General features: G+C 34.7%; 1 protein-coding gene across 3 annotated transcripts in view; it reads left to right on the plus strand.

Annotated features, from left to right (window-relative positions):
- Positions 1–7,505: 7,505 nt before the first annotated feature.
- LOC124359347 overlaps positions 7,506–21,497 on the plus strand; it is a 47,683-nt gene continuing 33,691 nt past the window's right edge. The window contains exons 1-7 of one of the 3 annotated variants that reach the window (XR_006922142.1): positions 7,506–7,699; positions 12,417–12,719; positions 13,519–13,756; positions 14,173–15,993; positions 16,826–17,303; positions 18,843–18,970; positions 19,952–20,169. Coding sequence is in view for 2 of the 3 variants with exons in the window: in XM_046812020.1 (XP_046667976.1) it covers positions 7,646–7,699; positions 12,417–12,719; positions 13,519–13,756; positions 14,173–15,993; positions 16,826–17,303; positions 18,843–18,970; positions 19,952–20,169 (3,240 nt within the window). In the remaining variant the exon portion in view is untranslated. The remainder of the gene's footprint in view (positions 7,700–12,416; positions 12,720–13,518; positions 13,757–14,172; positions 15,994–16,825; positions 17,304–18,842; positions 18,971–19,951; positions 20,170–21,497) is intronic. The other 2 variants (XM_046812020.1, XM_046812021.1) reach the window with 2 other exon arrangements.

The raw sequence follows: 21,497 nt of genomic DNA on the forward strand, positions 1-21,497 counted from the left end.
TTATAAAGAATAGAACGCAACAAAAGTTAGTTTCAGAGTGGTCTCGTAACCTAGGAGCAAAACTGTTTTCCATACAACTACCTTGGATGTGTTATGACTAATTGAATTAAACACAAATCAATTCATATTATAGTTGAGAATTTTCAGAGCTAGAAACAATTTACAGAGGTTTTATTACTTACTTTTAAATCATTACTTTTTTATTTTCAGAATCAAAACACTTGTTTACTTGACCGTATGCCTGAGAGTTTCCAGAGAGTTGAATTTATTCTCTGAGAACTTTTAAAAGGAGCAATCTTCAAAAATCAGGAGCTCCCAGAGGCCAGGAATTTCATCTAGAGTCAGGGACGTTCTGGATGTCTGAATATCCATGACCTTCTAGAGACAAAAATAGCTGGGAACTTCTCAAACCTCTTGAATTGTAAAGGCTGGCATCATCCAAATGCCACAAGTCAAGTGTTTTCAGATACCAGGTTCTCCTTAGTTCAGGAGATTCTAAAGGTATAGCCAGGGATGTTCCAGAGCACAAAGCTTTTAGAAACGAAATGTTTCTTATGACCAAATGCTTTCTTAAAGAGACTCTAATCTATGTGTTTGGGAACTTCGAGAGGTGAGAATATTCTTGATATCTGGAATTTTGTAGTTTGTGATGCTGTAATCTCTGTAGTAAAAGTTTCAACCTCTTAAAAGACAGGATCTTCTAGAAAACAAAAAGAGATAAATAGTTTACAGTGTATGGAACCTTCGAGAGATGATCTCACTCAGGGGCCAGGTCCTGTAAGAGTGGGAACTTTTGTAAGCTGAAACAATCCAGATGCCGAGCTTCAAGATACAAGAAACTTTCACAGATCTTTGGTTTTAGATGTGAAAATGTTTCAGAGCTCGGAATCTGGCCGAGACTATCCACAGGCTTGGAATATCCCATATCTCAGGCAGATATTTGCATAGGTCGAATGATTGCTGCAAAAGACAAACCACTCTGAGTGTGGCCCAATTTCTGGAGACTAGAACCTTCCAGATGCAAAGAATGTGGGTGGTTAGTAGCTTTCAGAGGCCAGGATAGAGTATGTAAAGTTATAGTGCCTGGAATATATCTAAGACCATGAACTTTCAGAAGCTGAATATTTCTAAAGTAGGAATTTTCTACAGGCCTGGAGATGCCAGTGTCAAAAATTTCCTAGAGACTGGGAGTTCACTCACAGAGGCTTTGAATGTACTTTCCAGTAATATATTTTTTTAAGTTTGAATCCTCTGATGGTACATCTAGAGATAATAGGCTGGGATCTTTCAAATTGAAGGCTCCCTGGAGCTAAGGACTCTTAGTGACAGGAAGTTTCCTGAAGGCATGAACTTTGAGAGATAGAAAGCTTACTGCCTAGAAAGCATCTTGAGGCAGCAAGTTTTCTATGGTAAAGACTTCCCAGTGGATGAAAAATCCAAAGGCTGGAAGTTTACTCTTAGAGGCCAAAATGTTGTAGTAACTGAATAGATTTAGAAGTTAAAATCTTACTAAGCCATGGGCATCCAGAGGCCAGGATCTTTTGAGGCTGGAATATGCAAGAACTTCTAGTTGTAGAAATCTTCCAGAGTCAAGAACTTCCACAGTTCAGAAACTTTGAGTAACAGGACACTTTCAGTGGTAGAAACACTCAACGAGCTCCTCCCGTGTGTGTTCAATGGGGCGATCATGCCAGGTGGTGAGAAAGAGTGGGGATGGAGGGGCCCCTCCTGCCAACTAGAGATAGCCCGCGTATTAGAATAGTGGAATGAGCAGTCCGCGCGTTCTCGCTCTGTACTCCTCTGAATTTAATTTAGTTCAGTACCTGGCAAACCTATTAAAATGTATCACTGTATTTTCAAACCCCTTTCCGTAGTTTAGTACAGTATACATATATTTAAATTACATTTTCAAAGCTGGATGTTGCAGGATGCAGCACAATTAAATTGCAGGCAATCAATGTGACAAGCCTCTTAAAATGTACCACTGTGTTTTTAGCTTCTACTCTGAATTAAACACATTTCAGTAATTTGGTACAACAACATATATATATATATATATAATATACTTTTTGTGATTCAATGTTTATTGAAATTATATATATATATATATTACATTTTCAAAGCTGGATGCTGCAGGATGCAGCGCAATTAAACTTATTTCATTGAACCGTGATTTTACAACGTAATTAATGGCAGGCAATTACTCTTGTCTACATACAAATAAACCAATACAACGGAGTATCGAAATACCAAAAAAGACGTAAGGAAGTCTAATGTAATAAAGTAACTTCATTACATTCAGTGGCGTAGCTATAAAACATTCGAGGGTGGATTAAACATCCAGGAGGATTAAAAAGAGCCCTACTTAGCATAGTAGTTAAAGAATTATCTTCAGGGTCTCCAAACACAAAATCAAGAATTAAGTTGAGTTTTTTAATTGCATCTTTTGTATTAAAATGTAAACCAATAAAATTGTTTCGTAACATTATATTTGGTTCATTGCATTTTCCAACTGCCTTAATCAAATAAATATAATTTGTAGGTTACATTACTATTAGTTAGAAATTATTCGATAATTGCCATGTACTATAGATCAGATCAGCATTATAATCGCGTACGCCAGACGACACATGACACTTATCACACTATTCACACAAATGTTAACTACATTAGAGGCAATGGCCACTACTGCGCAGATACCAGTTAAGGTAAGTCCAATCACTTTATGACCAGTTTTAATTAAACCACTATTTATTGTTTAGTAGTAAAATTTAAATTGAATTAAATTTAAAACAAGTAATAGTAGCTCATAACTATGCCACGGAAAATTCTGTCAAATTTATCGAATTTATGTTTTAGGAAGAAGAGTGTAACAGAAGGCAACCAGGTAATACCAATATTACTAAACAAAGGAGTTATGTTTCCACGAAAAAGAAAAAAAAATCCTCGCAGAGAAGCCTCACAGAGGAGAAAAAGTTGGAGATTTGCCTAGACTTAAGCCTTCTGAGTGACAATGGCAGACTTCAATAAATTATATAAATTTGTGTAATTGTATCATAAATCTGTACAGTAATATAATATAATTAGGACAATTTTGTATTTATTAATGATGTCACGTGCTATGTTAGGTATTTAAGTCAGGTAGTTGTCATTGATTTTGTCATATTTCTATAATTATGTTTTTGGTTAAGTAATTATTAATTTATTTACTACCAATTAAGGACTGCACATTATAATATGTTGCTTTTGTCCTATTAATTTGAATATATTCCAATATCACAAAAAGATAACTGGATATGGTTATAATTTATATTTATGGCATTTTATGTAGCCTACTGAATTAGCTTTAGACTTTGAAAATTATATAATGTGTTTTTTATTCAAATTTGTTTTATTAAAGCTTAGTTTAAATGGGAAGATTTATCGTATTTGAATTTATTTGTTAATTTCATTTGCTTGAGTGTTATTTTCTTTTGTTTTTTCTAAGAAAGTTGGAGCCTCTACACAGGCAGTTCCTTGCCTTTTGAGGTCCTATTTTGTTTTCTTGAATTTTGTTTATTGATGTACCCTAGCTGTATTAAAATAAAAAAAGACATGTTCATATTTCTTTAACAAAAAGTAACATTGTTTTATTTTTATTCTCATGTCAATTGTGTCTACAACTAAGGAGCAATGTTTGTGTTTGTGCTTAAGGTATAAATGATGTTTATATAATTTTACTATTGTACATATTTTCAAGAAAATAAATAATTTTTCTATTCTATTCTAGATTATGACATTTTATTCGTTGTGCACCATCTCACATTTTGTAAAGTATCTTTGGAGTTATAAAGAAAGTTCAATATTAATATAATTAATTCGATATAATTTCTATGTTTTGCAGATATGTTCGGATATAAAACGACTCATTAATTCGGATATAAAACGACTCATTAATTCGTAAGATAATAGAAATCAGAACCGTTCCGAACTGAGGTCGCTATCAGCCGCATGTACAGGGTTTGTCAGGAATGTTCGGGATTTATCGGTACTGCTCGGCTCTGCCCCCACTCTTTCTCACCACCTGGCATGATCGCCCCATTGAACACACACGGGAGGAGCTCGTGAAACACTCAAGAGGCCAAGATTTCTGCAGGCCGGCAGATTCTACAGGGTCTATGTGAGTTAATTAATAAAAAGGTAAAATTTTAAAGGAAAAAATTTTCTCTAGAAGACCATTGATTGGCACCCCAAACAATTAAATGATGGTTTTTTCCCTCTCTTCTAAAAAAATATGTATATACCAGAGGTAAAAATTTCTTGAGGTCCACCATGCAGTGTTTTGAAACATTCAGTAGCTGGAGCATTGTGATGCCAAATCTCACAAAACTGGGTGCTAAGGACAGAAAATCTCCACAGGTTAAGAGTTTCAAGAGGCCGTGAGAAAAAAGTGATGGTTCTAATCCAGATACTGATATCCTAGATCAATTTTCTCTCAAACAAAAATCAACAAATTTAATCAGTATATATCAACAACCCTAGAGTTTGAAAAATTCTACTTAAATGGAGTAACAGATGAACGAAAATTACTAATTCCTTGTTATAACTTAGACCGCAGGTGATTTAATTTGAAAGGATAAATGGATTATTATGAATATTTTCCATTGTTGTGTTACAAACAACTTCAATTCAATGTTCTAACATATTATCTCTTTCTGCAGGCATGAAAACCTAAAGCATAAAGTAAATTAAAAGCAAACCATGCGTTAAAGTCACAATTACAAAAACCCAGAATTAGAAGTGCCACATGACTTTCAAAAATATATGACTATCAAAAAGTTCCAGGACTGAATTTTTATACATTTATTCATACAACATACAGGTTATTCGAATTTGTCTCCTTCAAAGTACTCCCCTTGGGAAGCTACACACTTTTCCCACCGGTGTTTCCACTGATCAAAGGCCCCAGAAAACTCTTCTTTTGTAAATGTGTTTAGCAGCTCCGTCGTTTTTTCTTTAATTTCGTCAACTGTTTGAAATCTTAATCTTTTCAGAGGTCTCTTGAGCTTTGGGAAGAGCAAAAAGTCTGCTGGAGCCAGGTCAGGTGAGTAGGGGGGCTGAGGAATGACAGTCATTGCGTTTTTTACACAAAAGTCATGGATAACTAATGCAGAGTGAACAGGAGCATTATCATGGTGAAGGACCCAATCACCACTTTGCCACAGCTCAGGTCTCTTTCTTCTCACAGCATTATGCAATTTTCTGAGGGTTTCAAGATAAACAAAACGATTAATTGTTTGACCTTGTGGAAGGAATTCATAGTAGACGACACCTTTACAGTCAAAGAAAACCGTAAGCATGACCTTTACATTTGATTTGACTTGACGTGCTTTCTTGGATCTTGGAGAGCCTTTTGATGTCCATTGTGATGATTGGGCTTTTGTTTCCACATCGTAACCAAAAACCCATGTCTCGTCTCCCGTAATGACATGATCCAAGAAGCTTTCGTCGTCATTTGCCTTTTGAAGAAGTTCCTCAGAAACATGAATTCGGTGTTGTTTTTGGTCTTCAGTCAACAGTTTTGGCACAAACTTTGCTGCAACACGACGCATTTGAAGTTTTTCAGTTAAAATTTCCTGACATGACCCAAATGAAATGTTACACTCTTCTGCCATTTCACAGACTGTTAGTAGATGGTCTGATCGTACGAGAGCGTTCACTTTAGCAACATTGTCATCACTGATTGACGTTGAAGGGTGTCCGGAACGAGCATCGTCGTCTGTGGATGTTCGGCCATCTTTAAACTTCTTGAACAACTGATGGCAGCATGATCGGCTTAGACATTCTTCACCAAAAGCCTCTTGTAACATCAAAAAGGTTTCAGAAAACGTTTTGTTCAGTTTCACACAAAACTTCACATAAACATGTTGCTCTTCTTTCACATTCATTTTCATTAAACAAAAAAATAGCCAAACTCTATAAAACTAATATCAAACAAACTGTGCTAATGTTACTTTCAGTGATGTTATGATTGATCTGCAAACACAGCTGTGTTACTGTTGAGTCAAGGAATACAATGCTGCCAACCGCATCGCTGTGAGACATTGCATTCCCATAGTATATAAAAAGTCCTGGAACTTTTTGATCACACCTCGTATGGTGAGTCTCTGTGGGTGGAGTTTAGAATCATGTCAAGTGGCATGAAAATTGTGAGCTTATTGAGTGGACTGAATGGAAATAAAATGAAATGTATTTATTGTCAAGTTGATTTACAACAAATTGTGGCAGTGCTACAGTAAACATTAGATTCTCGTTGTGTTATTCATAAATTCCTTTCTCCTTCAAAAATATATTTGAAGCTGTTCTAATGTTGTTTTCTAATTTATTTTGGCAAATGGTTGTGCAATCTCAATCCAGAGTAGAGTACTGCAAGCAAGAATTTCTTAGGGAATAATCATGCACTCTCTGGATACTCCTGCACAATTATATTGTTCCCAAAATTTAAACACATAGATGAGTATGTATATTAAATTTTCAAATTTATTTGCTTTAATACTTAAACCCAGCAATTTGCTAATGATCAGATGGTATACAAACATGTTTTTATAAAATTGATTGATTCTGCAGAATCTGTGGTATTTGTAACACAAGAGTACATTCGTTATTTAAAAACTATTTATTAGATATTAATTTGGCTGTCCAAAGTCTATCCTCTAGTGCACAAATCCATCTTACTTTATCTAGTGTCTGTTCATCCATATGTTTTTTATTTAAAAAATCATATATCAAAATATGGTTAATGCAAATAACTTGAAACTTATAGATATGAATGATAGAAAACAATTTGGTTTAAATAATGTTTGAATAATCATACAATTTATACAATACCACTGTAAAAATTAAATGTTTAGTTAGGTAAAGTTTTGGAAAAACAATAAAGACATTACTAACAAAGTTTAATGTTTTTAAGCCTTTAATTATGAATTCACCAAACAATATATATTTCATATTTTATCTTCTCTTTAATAAAATTATTGTAGTACATATATCTTTATTCTGTTTAGAATAGCAATAAAAACAGCATGTAGATATGAAAAATGATGTAAATAAAAACAAAATTTCAGCCAAACTAGAAGATTAAACAGATTTCAATTTTATAAAAGTAATCTGTTTCTAAATAAATATTTTCCAATTATATTCAAGGAACAAGGCTAATAAAAAGCAGTATTTGTTTAATTCACTTGTCAGAAAAATGTTAAAGAACTATTAGTTAAACAATAAAGTACAAATAGTACACTAGTGTTAACCCATCTAATTAGTTGTTGAGATTTATACTTTGTATTTGTGGTAATAATACAAAAAACACACACTATCAACTTTCAGAATTGGGACAAAACATTCTAATAAACAGTATTTACATGTCCATATTCATAATGGATAGGAATCTCAGAAGCTTATTTGCTTCAATTAAGTAATGGCAGATTTCCTTTAGTTGCTCTTGTCCATAACCTTTGAACTTTGACCTAAGATAACTGATTTGTTCCCAATAACTTTATCTGTGATGCAGTGTTTTCACTAGTTTTATGAGTTCTGGTCATAGTGCTCTGAAATTATACAACCTAACATTCATTGTCTTTGCAAAGTAAAAAACTGCTGTGTGTGAAATATGGACTATAAGTGTGTTGTGTTTCTGTTATGTTGTGTAGTTTCTGCATTTGGAGTAAGTTTTTTTAATTTTATTTGCAATATTTCATTTTAAATGGAGGAATAGATTTTCTTTCAAACAATTCCATTTTGATATTTAATTTTGTCATTAGTTTTATCTAAGTTAGTTTGATTAATAAATAACTCTATATTTTATTTGTTTCATTGAATTATAAAATACGAGAATAGCTGCATGAGCAACAGTGTTTTAGTAATCCGCTGTTTTAAACTAAACCAAAAATACTAGTAAGAATGGAACTTCAGAAGGGGATGTAGCCTATTTCAAATCTACAAAAGGCACATCTAGAGTGTGAGAGTTTTCGATTTATACAAAATATGAGTTTTAAATAATAGTTTTGGGTAATTTAAATTGCTGTAAAAAAAATCAAGAAATTCTTGTAATAATTCAAATAGATACCAAAATAATTTATAATATGTGACTCATGGTTCTTTGATTGTGTCATTTTGCTATAAATATTTTCCAATTATATTCAGTGTTCTGGAATAAAAATTCACATTAAATGTCCCCTAGAATGCTTCCTTTTTAAGGGGGGGAAGGAGCTACTGCCCTACTTTCAATAGTTAATATATTTTACAAACAATATAATATTATAAGAAGACTTTTTTGTTGGATAATAATATTTGGCTCATCAGAAATGTTGTTAGATTTAGTAACTTTAAATAAATATGTGATATTCTTACTGTGGATTACCCTTATGAAACTGGCATCTTATTAATGTAATGATTCAGAAGCAAAATTTTAAAACGCCACATCATGCAGAAGATTTATTGTGCAATATGATATTTAACAAACTGGAGGAATAATTGTTATTGTAGCCTTAATCCTGGAACTGGCAATTAAAAAGTTCCTTAATCTCGATTTCGAAACTTATTTATAAAAATTCATAAAAAATAATTATACACTGGAAAATAGCAGTGTTCTATATAATTTATGTTATTAATGTATATAACAGATCATTTGGTTAAAAAAAGAAATAATAAATTATGTAATGTATTTTTTTGTAATGTTAATGTTTTTAGTAACCAATATACCCACAGAAAATTCTTAGGTCCTAATAAAAAATTCAAAATTGCAGTTCTCTACCAAATATAGTACTGGACCAAAAATTATACAGCTTCTATTGTTTATTTCAGAAATAACACTTAATTGTAATACACCTGAAAAGTTACAAAACTATTGAATCGATAAATTTGTTTATAACTGGAAAAATAAATAAACATTGACTTAAATTTAAGCAACCATTTATACAAAAACGTAATATAGAAAGTGCGACTTCTTAGGAAAAAAATGATGAAAATTGAAAGATTTTTACCTTCAATTAGACGCATAAAAAAAATATTTTAACTGTATAAAATAGCTGATTGTCAATTCAAGGGTTAAGAGTCTTATTACAAACTAAAAAGAATATTATTATTTAAACCAAAGTTGCTACTTCAGTAGATTCATTGTAGTCTTTGATCAGCTAGTAGAGCTTAGATGAAAACAAGACTGCTTGTGACACCTTTTTTTTTTTTACTTCCTGAGGGAAAAGGACAGTTCGTCCCCGCGCTTTGTCCTACCTTTGCGCCTCCCTCCCTTACTTCTTACTTTAATTTTGTGCCCTCAAAGACCGAGGCTTTTGCAAAAACCAATCAGATTTAAGGGCTCCTGTTCTCTAATGTCCTTGGGGCTGAGGAGATATGCTCCCAGGTATCTTTTTCGAGTCTCTACGATGGCAGGACAATCTAACCAAATGTGCTCCGCTGACTCCTCCTCCTCTCCACAGAGTCTACATTCGTTACTCTGACTAAGGCCTACCTTCATAAGGTGCTTCCTCAGAGGGCCATGTCCTGTGAACATTCCTAATATCAGTCTTATATCCTCCTTATTCTGGTCTAGGAGAGCTGTCCACCCTTTAGCGTAAGCAGAGATAAACAATTTGGATAGTCTTAATCCTGAGGCTCTACTCCAATTATTGTGTCTTGTCCTCTTTTCCCAATCTTTGACCAGAGTTTTAATGTTGGAGAAGGCTATCCCACAACCTGGCTCAGGCCCCACCAATGTGGATTCTGCTCCCTTTTTGGCGAGGATGTCCGCTTTTTCATTCCCATGAATACCTTCATGACCCAACCGAGTATTACTCTGTTATTCATTGCCAGCTCTGCTAGAGCATTCCTGCATTCCCAGACCGCTTTTGAATCAAACGAACAGGTATCAAGTGCCTTCAGTGCAGCCTGACTATCAGAAAGTATTAGGTATGATAATCCTTTTGACCTCAATTGTATGAGTCTTCTGGAACATGAGTCTATTGCCATGACCTCCGCCTTAAAAACCATGGCATGTCTTCCTAGGGGCACAGCCATGTCAACTCCAGGTCCATGTATCCGTATCCTGCCCTAGAGTCTAGGAGTGAACCATCAGTAAAAAACTTCAGGACTCCTTTTGTAGGGTAGGCCTCCCTTTTAATCCATTTCTCCCTACTTCCGATAGAGACCGTACATGGTTTTTCAAAGGAGTATTTCTTACCATAGCATCTGATACTTTGGTTAGCAATTTCAGCCTCAGGAAATTTTTCCAATATCTTCATGTGGCCTTCTAAGGAGGTAGCATTTATTACCTTTGTTCCTAGAAGCTTCATTGCGCTTATAGCGGCTGTTCTCATCACCTCCTGGCCAAGAGGAGTGTAACCCAGGACCGCTTCAATTGCTAGTGTTGGGCAGGAGCTCATCGCTCCTGTGATGCTTAAGCAAGCTAACCTTTGAAGACTCTGTAGCCTTTTTGCAGGTGTTGTTTGTTCTACTTTCAGCCACCACACTAAGGCAGCATATGTGACCATTGGTTTTATTATGGTTTCGTAAATCCAATATATCATTTTGGGTTTAAGTCCCCATTTAAATCCAAAAAGTCTGTTACAGGCCCCAAGGGCCATTATTGCTTTGGATACCCTGTTTCTAATATGGGAGTTCCAAGTGAGCTTTTCATCCAGGATTAAACCCAGGTACTTCACTTCCTTTTGTTTGGTTAATGCTGATTCCCTCCAGAACAGGTTGTGATAGCTGGAATTTTCTTTTCCTGGTAAAGGTAATCATATTTGTTGTTGATGGGTTGATCCGTTGACCTTCCCCATGACACCAGTTACTTATGAAGTTAAGTTCTGTTTGTATTAGGCGTTCCATCATGCCTTTGTTTTTTCCTTTAATCATAAGCACTAGGTCGTCCGCATAACATAGTAGCCTAATTCCCCTCTTCTCTGCTTTGCTTAGGAGATCATCCACTACCATCGCCCACAGGAGAGGAGACAAAACTCCCCCCTGGGGGCAGCCTCTTAGGGCCGTGATCGCGGCAGATTCGTCTCCGTACTTTGCTTTCACCTGTCTGCTTTTTAGGAGGCTACTATCCGTTTGACTACATCTGGGGAAACTCCAAAACGTTCCATCGCAGTCTCCATGGATTGATATGCTACTCGGTCGAAAGCTCCTTCAATGTCCATAAAGACGCTGACTAGGGCTTCCTTTTTTTCGAAGGTGGTCTCCACCTCTCCCACTAAGCTGTGGAGAGCAGTGGTGGTTGATTTACCTTCTATGTAGGCGTGTTGTGTGGGACTAAGTGGGTGATCCGGTAATATTACGTCCCTTATGTGTCTGTTTATCATTTTTTCCATAGTTTTCACCATGAAGGAGGTTAGGCTTATGGGTCTGTATGAGCTGGGTTTTGTCGGATCCCTGTCGTTCTTCCGCACAAACACCACTAGTGCTATCCTCCAGTTCTTTGGTATGTATCCTAAGGCAAAACTGCTTCTAAACCGATTGCTAAGAGTATTTAAAAGTATATCCAGCCCCTCTTGAAGAAGGGCTGGAAAAACTCCATCCGCCCCAGGAGATTTAAATGGCTTAAACGATCTTATAGCCCATTTAATTCTTTCATGTGTAAATAGTCTGTTAGACTGCTGTCTGGCTTAAGCAACCTCCCGACTGGATCCCCCCCTGATTAGAGAATATGTATCCTCATTTCGAGTCAGGTGACTCCCCGGGAAGTGTGTCTCCAGAAGTAGTTCTAAGGTCTCCTTCCTGTTCACTGTTAGGTCACCATTGTCCTTTACTAGGGTCCCCATAGGGTTAGTTTGCTCTGTTTGGAGAGTTTTTTTAAGCCTGGTTGCCTCAGGAAGGCTGTTAATGTTTTTACAAAAATTTCTCCAGGTTCTTCTTTTATTCGTTCTAAGTTCTTTTTTACATTCATGTTGGGCCTGTAGATAAGGGAGCCAATCGTCTGTCCTTTTTGCCCATTTTAATAGTTTCCTAGTTTTATTTCTTAATGTCTCCAACCTCCCAGTCCACCACGGCACGTCCTTCTTCAACCAGTTTTGCCTGAAGTTTTTAAGAGTCTAATTACAAACTAGAAAGAATATTAATATTTAAACCAAAGTTGCTACTTCAGTAGATCCACTTTAGTCTTTGATCAGCTAGTAGAACTTAGATGAAAACAAGACTGCTTGTGACACCCTTATCGATTTGTACTCACAATTTTGTATCATATAAAGGGTTTTGAAATCTTTGTAATAATACAATTATAGTGTCAGAAATTATTTAATTGTTGAAAAAAAGCATTAACTTGAACTTCTTATTGTACTTTCATAAAACATGATCATATATGAGATAACATTTTTTGTGTTGTGATTATACTGTTGTGTAAGAGTAATGTCTATATTGCCCAACTCTTTATTTTATTCTGACAGATAATTGATTTGGAAGAACCCACAACCAAACCTCCTAGACACAGAGAGAACTTGCCCTGGCCATCCCGACCACAGTATGGAGGATCAAGGGGGGTGAAAACTAGCCGTAGGCAGCCTCCTGTTAGTCCTCCCACGAGTGAAGTGATCAACCCACTGACCAGCCAGGCACCTCCTAGGAGTACATCCTCCAGACAATCCTACTCAAGCCGCCCCACCCCATCAACCCATCAGATACCAGAACATGGTTATCCTTCGAGGCAGAACTACCAGAGCTTACCTAAACTGCCTGTTGCATTAGTTTTGGTTTGTATTGTTTAACTGATTAAGGATAGAGAATCTATGCTGATAAGAAATTAGGAATAAGTGGGTGTTAGGAATGGAACTATGCCTTGAGACCAGTAATTAGTACTTTTGTATGTCCATTTGTAAAGAAGTAAAGCTGCAATTCCCTATTATTATCAGTTTAGAAGTAGCAGTTACCTTTTTATCAATCAATCATGCAGCTGATTCAAATTGTTTAAATTTTAATAAATGCAAGGTTATATTAATTATAGGGTTAAATTTATTAATAAAAAACAAATTAATACATATATTCTATAAATTAAGTGTTATTAAAAAAACAAAAATAAAAAAATAAAATAAGATTACACAAATCACGCTTTAATTTGACCAAACAGATTTATTATATTAAATTGGCTTCATTTACAAAATACAATACATTACAAAACTTTATATTTTGTAAAAAAACACTTGTATTGTTTACTATGACGCTAATACTGTTATCAATGAGGATGTTAATAAAGAATTTTGTCTATTGTCTATTTGTATATTTGTTTATATAATTAATTGAACATGATTTGTATATCTATTCAAATCATGATTGCAGAACAGGTGCTTCTTTCAATCTATAATCTGCAGTTTTGTACTTAAATGTTCAGTCGCTGAAATGCTCAAATTCTCTTTTTCATCCTATTGTCACTCACAGGATGCAGTGGTACTTTACACAAAAGGTAAATACGCAAATTAATCTTACTTTATATGTTCCATCCACACTCGCCAGATTTTTTCTGATAGCTAATGAAGTTCTCTGTCTGTTAAGCAGAATAAGCAGCCTCTCTGCCCTTACAAGGCAACAGGACAGTTCCCTTACCTCCCAGACTGCCGCAGGTTCATCAACTGTTTTAAGGGACGAGGGATGATACAGGCATGTGCTCCTGGGACGCTGTTCAATCCCCGAACGCTTGAGTGTGACTTTCCCTCCAAGGTGTCCTGTCTTGATTCCAGCTCTGACTACAGAGTCTTACCTTCTCTTGGCCATGCACAGCGTCTCGAAGAATTTAGTGAGTTTTGTTCCGTCTTAAAAGACATTTATTTAAAATTTTTTTGTTTGTAACCTATTTTACATAATAAACTTTAAATGTGTTAAGATATTTTTAATTTGATCTTCAAGCCGTATATATCAATGACAAACATAATAACTGTGTCTCGTAAAAGATGTAAGAAAAAAACACATTTTGTAATCTGATCAGCTTTGCAATGTAATGATAAATAGATCTATAGACCAATTCATTTCCTTATTGTTTACATTTTCTAAATCCAAGACTGTGTAATTGTAGCACCAAACTTTTTATCTCTCCTTGAAATAATTCTATTTCATAAGTCAGCGGATGTTTTGCGTTATTTAGTCATTGACCTTTTAGTTTACACCCACCTTCATAAAACCATAAATAATAAATTGAGTTACATTCTTTTGTAGATCCACAAGAACAACTCACAAGACAAGGAAGATTTAATACTACACAAAGTGAAGATTGGAAAAGAGGTTTCAAATCGTACAAAGTGACACCACCACCAGAATCACAGTCACAAGTTCCTTTATCACATAATAATCCTCAAGGGCCTCATGGGGGTGTTCAGCCTCCCTATGGATTACCCAATCCTAACTACTTTGGTGTTCCTGTTCCTAGCCCTGTATTAAGAGCTCCTTCACAACCACTGCCAAGTCCAATGTTACAACCTCCTCCTCCAGTAACCCAACCGTTCAGTGTTGGAATACCTTTTAATATTCCTCCAATGATGTTTAATAGCCATCCCAATAACTCTTATGGCTCTTCTAGCCCTGGCTACTATGTTATGTATCAAAATCCCCTCAGTCAGCCAGTTGCAAACACCCAAAATCAGCCTGGGTACCCCAATCCAATTTATCCTAATAATCAAGGGAATCATATGAATCCAAATTATCAAAATCTACCCCAAAACCAGCCTGTTTATTCCCAGAATCCTGTCAGAAGTGAATCTAATCCACCTCGATTGTTTTCAGGGAACAGGCCTGGTTACCCTCAAAGCCAGCAACACATTTCTTCAGGAAACCCATCTCTGTATCCCCCACCATATTCTCAGAATAGCCAACCATCTTACTATCCGCAGTACAATCCTCAGCCTGGACAATATCCACCCAATGGTCCATATTATAATCCTCGATATCCACAAAATGCACCAGGCTATCCTCAATACTCTGGGGATTCTTTTCCTCCAGTAAGAAATCAAGGAAGAATTCCACAAACTACACCAAATTTTAACATTCAAAATCCTGTACAATTCCCAGGCTCAGATAGTGGTCAGGTACATCCCCAAAGTGGCCAAACTGACAATAAACCAAATAATCCTTGGAATGGAAACCCTCCAAAAACCCCAGAGGAATCTGACTGGCCAGACCAGCCATTAAATAATCCAAGAAATCAATCTCAAATCACTCCAGTCTCTCCTCAAGTTTATCAACCCAACTATCCTCAAAATGGACAACAACCTGCATACAACCCAGCAGCTTCTTATCCTGCTCAATCAGGAGGAAGACTTAATCCTCAAAAACCAGTGCTTGTCCATCCTAGTCCTTATAACCCAGGTGATCAGCAAACGAGTCCACAAAACTTTCCATCTCAGAATCCAGGATATGAAAATAAACCTCGGACCCCTCTTGGGTATCATCCAAGCACTGATCATGAAACAGATCAACAACCACCGGAATATCCACAATATAACCCAAATAATCCTCAAACCGGAAGAGGATATCCTGCAATAAATAATCCACAAGATCCTTCAACTTCTAGAGGTTATGGAACCCCTCAGAACATTCCTCAACAAGGTGCTGATGGATCTTATACTGGAAATCCCCAGAGTAGAGAACCAGAGATTTTCCCTCAAGGAGGGCAACCTGGATATTTTCTTGTCAATCAAAACTCAAATGAAAATGAACCACCAATTAAACGGCAACCATTTCAACCTCCTAAATACAATCCCGTGGACTCTTCAAGGCATTCAGTAAAATGTCCTCGTGGAGCTAGTGGCTTGTTTCCTCATCCTGACTGCTTCAAGTTCCTCAGCTGTGACCATGGAAGGACTTTTGTGATGTCTTGTGGTCCAGGAACTGCATTCAATCCAGATATTTCCACATGTGACTATCCAGAGAATGTTGATTGTGGGAGAAGCACACCGGATCCTACTCCAGATCCAAATGAAGAAGGAAGCTCAGATATTGATTACGAGGCACTCTGGAATAACACTAATCCTGTGAACAATGGTATGTAAACTGGTGTTCTATAATGAATTGTGTTTAATTTGTGCTTTATCTTTTGATGGCCATATAAAGTTTTAAGTATGCAATAAATTAATATGAAGATTCTAATAGCTAATTTCAGCCTATTATGCAAACTAAATGCAATGGTCATACAAATTATACTCTAAAAGCTTGCCTTATTTAAAATTTGAATATGGCAACTGATTTATATTGCTTGTATAACATTGAACACTATTAATGGGTCTCCAACCTGTTACTTAAAAGCACCAAAAGATATATATTTAATAGGAATTTAGGGGAGGCTTAAAAGTCTATTATGGAAGTAAAATATTACCTTTATTAGGTAGAGAACTGTACAACAAACTCCTAACAGAGCTATGTCCAAAGACTGGAAGAATAGCATTGAATGACAGATCCACTGCTCATTATTTTTATCACCTCCAAAAATTTCATAATTCTGACAGTTCAATTACATTTAGAAACGTCTGTTGACAACCTTATTCAGTTCTACTTTTTTGTAAACTTAATCCACTTAAAAATTCTAGTACTGGCTTTAAATTATGTTTATATATTTTAACAAGACATTTGTTAAAAGGTAAATTTTAAGTTTATTCAATTTCTTTCTCCATTCATTGGTAGGATGGCATGGGTATTTTTTCCCACAAATTTTTAAACGTATTAATTGCAGCACCATATTTTACTATCTCCACTGCAATTCCTGATCTACCTAAACATCAGCTTTCAAGTGATTTAAGACACATACTGTACAGTAACACATTTCCTGGTGTCCAGATAGTTAAATTAGTACACTTATTGGAATATTTATTTTTTATAGATGAGAATCCTTCATATGATGTAAATCCAAGTGCCTCTGACGTTGTGGAGGTTCTGGATTTTCGAGGAAATCTTCAAGAAGATCCTGAACCAAGAGGAACAACTGAGAGAACAACAACCACAACAACAACAACAGCAAAAATTCCAACAATAAATACAACAAAAAAACCAACCAGAGAACAGAATAACAGAAATCTTCCTTTTCCCACTCAACCACATAAACAGAGCTCAGATATCCAACCCGAAGAGTTCAACCCCACAACAAAGTTTCCGGTAAAGCCACCGAAGAAGAATATTGCCTCGAGAAGTGAGCCGCCTCCCATTAGCAAGCAGATGGTTAGACTGAGAGGGGGACATAAGGCTAATGAGGGGTATTTAGAAATGAGAGGGCTCAAGGAGTGGGGTATGGTGTGTGACAAGAGAGGAGAGTGGACCCTGACAGAAGCTAACATCATCTGCAAACAACTTGGATATGAGAGGTAATAATTATTTCAAATTTAACATTTCATATAGGGTGTTTAAAAACTGTCACTACAAACAACAGAAGAGGTCCAGGGTGGATGTCTAGGAGTATTGTTCCATGATCCAAGAGGAGCCAAAAACTAAATGGGAGCAATGGTCTATTTCTTTTTGTTTACTGTCATTATGTGTTTTTTATTCTTAAATATCATATAAAACTAATCAACCAACTTTAGTTAAACTTTTTAGTCTTTATCGTAACATAACCTATCCATAAAAAACGTTTGGTTTGATTTGCAAATGGCAAATATTTAAAATATTTTACTAAAATATCTAAAAAATTACTAATTTTACACAAAAAATTCAAAAATAACTTTTTTTAGGAAATTTATTATTGAATTAGCAGGTATTTGTAGCTTAGCATGCAATTTCCAAAAATCAAAGGCCACTTTCTAAGTGAAAGTACTATGTAATACAATTGAGTTTGATGATACTTTCCAAATGGTATTAGGCATACAAGTACGTATATCAGATACATTATTTCAGTGTTCACAAGTGAGTGAATCAAAGGTTAAGAGAAATGGTAACCGGCTCTTTGCATGTGTAGGAGCAATTCTGATTTAAACGAATTGTATACCTGACAACACAGTTCAGTTTGTCTTGTTGCCCCAATCCAGAAAATATATGCATAATGTATGTCTCGGAAACCTAATTTAGTCTAAGTGTCTATATTCAGTTTAAGATATTTCCAGTGATATATTTAAATTTGCTTTGTTCCAATGAAGAATATATATTTACGAAATTATATATCCTTAGGATTGAGAAGCCTACTATAGTCAATAACTGTCTATTCTGACCATTTTAATTTACTTCCGGTCTAAATTATTTACAGTGCTACAGTTTAGTTTGTGTTGTTGCCCTGATCAATAAAATATATGCCTATATTTAAAAAGTACATAAACCCAAAAGTTACACCTTTAATTATTCCCATCTGTTAATCTTTTTAAAAGATTGAAAATAGCATTTTATTTTATTAAATATATCTAAAAACTATGTGTTGAAACTTTGTAAAGTTCAGAGTCTTACACTTGCACTACCACTGCACAAATATAGATAAATACATTAATGTTTTTATTTCTGAATATTCATTTCACAGTAATGATAAGTATATTATTCTTTTGATTTCTGTATTGTATATATATATTATGTATATATATTTTTTTGAACATATGGTATGTATTGCCTATACATAAAAAGATATAATAGACACAATAGAAAATGCTCTTAATAACAATATAACCGTTTGATTTTAATAAAATATTTCAAGGTCAAATTGTTTAAAAGCATACACATTTGGCTTCAAATCTGAAATTATTATAATTATGAACGTCAGCTGGAAGGGAAGGATAAATTATAAAATGCTTCCAGTGTTGCAATGATTTACTCTAACACAGGCTATCATTTCTTTGTCTGAATCAAAATAGAAGTTTATGGTAGTTTGAATAAAAAGAAGTGAAAAAGGAGAGATTGAGGTTTTAATATGATTGAAACTGTTACAGAGGAGCAGAACTGACCTGGCAAGGCAGACCTTCTGATGGAAGTTCTTCGAAGAAAAGCTCCATTGCGTTTACCCTCGTACAGTGTGATGGCAATGAAACCAATATACTAGACTGTACCACGAGAAATGGTGAGACACTGACAGTATTTAGAGAATAATTAATAATTACCAATGGCATAGTGTTGTTTGTACAGAGGTTATCGCAAGGTAATTGAATCAAGCAACGTCGAGCATGACTGCTGCTTGGATGGGTGACCACTGAGCGATTCTGTCCTTGCAAACAGTCCGCCTGCCTGGTTATTGGTGGTGGTTGGGAAAAGACCTTTAAGCTATTGAACCCCTGGCTGTCAGAAAGGGCTTATTAGTTCTAACTTCTCCTGATGAAATAAAACATTCTTTACCTTTACCTTTTAATTGTTAGATTTGAACAAACAATATAGTACTCATTAAAACCTGTATATATATATATATATATATATATATATATATATATATATATTAAGTAATATATATATATATTAAGTAATATATATATATATATATATATATAGTAAAGTAAAAGCACTGGTAATTTATTTATTTTAAAGGATCACATCACATCATGTATATGAAAGTGATTTGTTGATCAAGGTCTTCTAATCAATTTACAAAGCGTGGTAAAATATAAAGTCCAAATCTAACTATTTTATCATTCAACAAAAATACTACAAAGACAGAAAATTTACAACTAATTTACATATCAAAATATTAATTTTTATTTCTGTAGGAATTTTATTGTGTATTTTTGGTACTGTGGAGAAGATTCAAAAAGTTTGAGCCGATGTACATATTATCAAAGACCATATACAGTATTTCATGTTATTTGGTATTACAAAGCCATGTGATTTCACATATCTTTGACTAAATTTCTCTTTTAAATGAATTATTTTGAAGTTATCAAACTTGAAGAAATATTAAATAGCAATCAGTTGGTTATTTCAAGGTCATAATATATTCCACTTTTAGTTACACATTTCTTATCTCAATTATTTATTTCATTGTTCATTTTAAAGGATATGTTTTAAGCCCCACATTAATATTTTAACACCTGTTCCCATATAATGCCTGCAGACAATCGGTGTGATCCAGAGCAGGACGCAGTGTGGGTACGATGTCGCAACAATCCACAGTCACAGTGTATGGTGGGTGAGGCCTCGTACAAGGACAAGTGTTACCACCTGGTGGTGCCAAGGGAAGACTCGAGGATAGACAGTGTGGGGTTTAGCCAGGGAGAGGCTCTGGCCCACTGTCAGCTGAGGAGGGGACATCTGCTGGACATCACCTCACAGGTGGGATGATTATCTCGTGGTTAATCAAATGTTTAGAATTTTTTTGTTTTATATTAACTTTGTTCTTTGTCTTTTTTGTTACGTACTGTTATAATATCCATATGCCATAATAATCTAAAAATCAAATCATTTTTGTTGTATGAAAGTACTATACCAGAAACTAAAATGTCAGATTACCATAATAAACTCCGAATTCCACAATATTTTGCCTCTTTAAGTTAAAAATGCTCATTTATAGGCAACTTGTGCATTTTCACAAAGGAAATTGAATCCACTGTTTAATCTCCAGACTCTTGGAGATTCATAAGTAGTGTGAAATACAATTTGAATGGTAAAAATTTGTTCTTTTAATCTCTTGTTTTGTCAACAACAACTTTTAATCGTGAAATCATTTATGAGTATAAGAGCACATCAACTAAGTGTATTAGACAATAGAATAGACAATAGACAATAGACAATTTATTGGCCATTAATAATTTTCAATAAAATTACAATAGGCTTCGTCAAATATTAAGGCTTAAATTACTAGCCTAATCTAAAGTTAAAAATCCTTATGAACGATCTCACAGCTAAAATATTCATTAATATTATAGAAAGGTCTATTTTTTAGCCAAGAATACAATTTATTATTAAAAACTTGACATGGTAAAGTTTGAACAGCATAAGGTAACAAATTGAACATTTTAATGCCTAAGGTTGTATGGTAATTCATGGTTTTACCTAATCTAGCTCTATCTACATTTAACTTATCTTTATTTCTTGTATTATAGTGATGAACATCATTTCTTTTCAAAACCATGTGTGACTTTTTTCTTACATCTACTAATACCTCATAAATATACAGATTTATAACAGTTAAAACACCAATATTTACAAACAAAGGTTTACAATGATCTAACAAAGGTGCATCCGCTAAAATTCTCACAGCCTTCTTTTGGATTACTAGCACCTGATCAATGCCTGTACCATTACCCCAAATTATTAAACCATATCTAATAATACTTTCAAAAAATGCAAAGTAGGCCATTTTTATATACCTTTGTGATACTATTTTTTTTAAATTACACAATAAGTAAATAACCCTAGACAATCTCTTGCATACATAATCAATGTGTTGTTTCCAAGATAGCCTGTTGTCCACTATTATCCCCAATAACTTAACAAAAACTTCAGATTCAAATATAGGCCTATTAATATTCTTAAGAGTTATTAACATTTGTTTTGTTTTTTCTGCGTTTAAATAGAGACCATTTACATTAAACCAGTTAACAGTTTCATTCATTGTAGTCTCTACCAAGTTGTTTAAGTAAAGCAAATTTGTGTGACTA

The sequence above is a fragment of the Homalodisca vitripennis genome, chromosome 4 (genome assembly GCF_021130785.1).
Source record: "Homalodisca vitripennis isolate AUS2020 chromosome 4, UT_GWSS_2.1, whole genome shotgun sequence".
Taxonomy (NCBI): Eukaryota; Metazoa; Arthropoda; class Insecta; order Hemiptera; family Cicadellidae; genus Homalodisca; species Homalodisca vitripennis.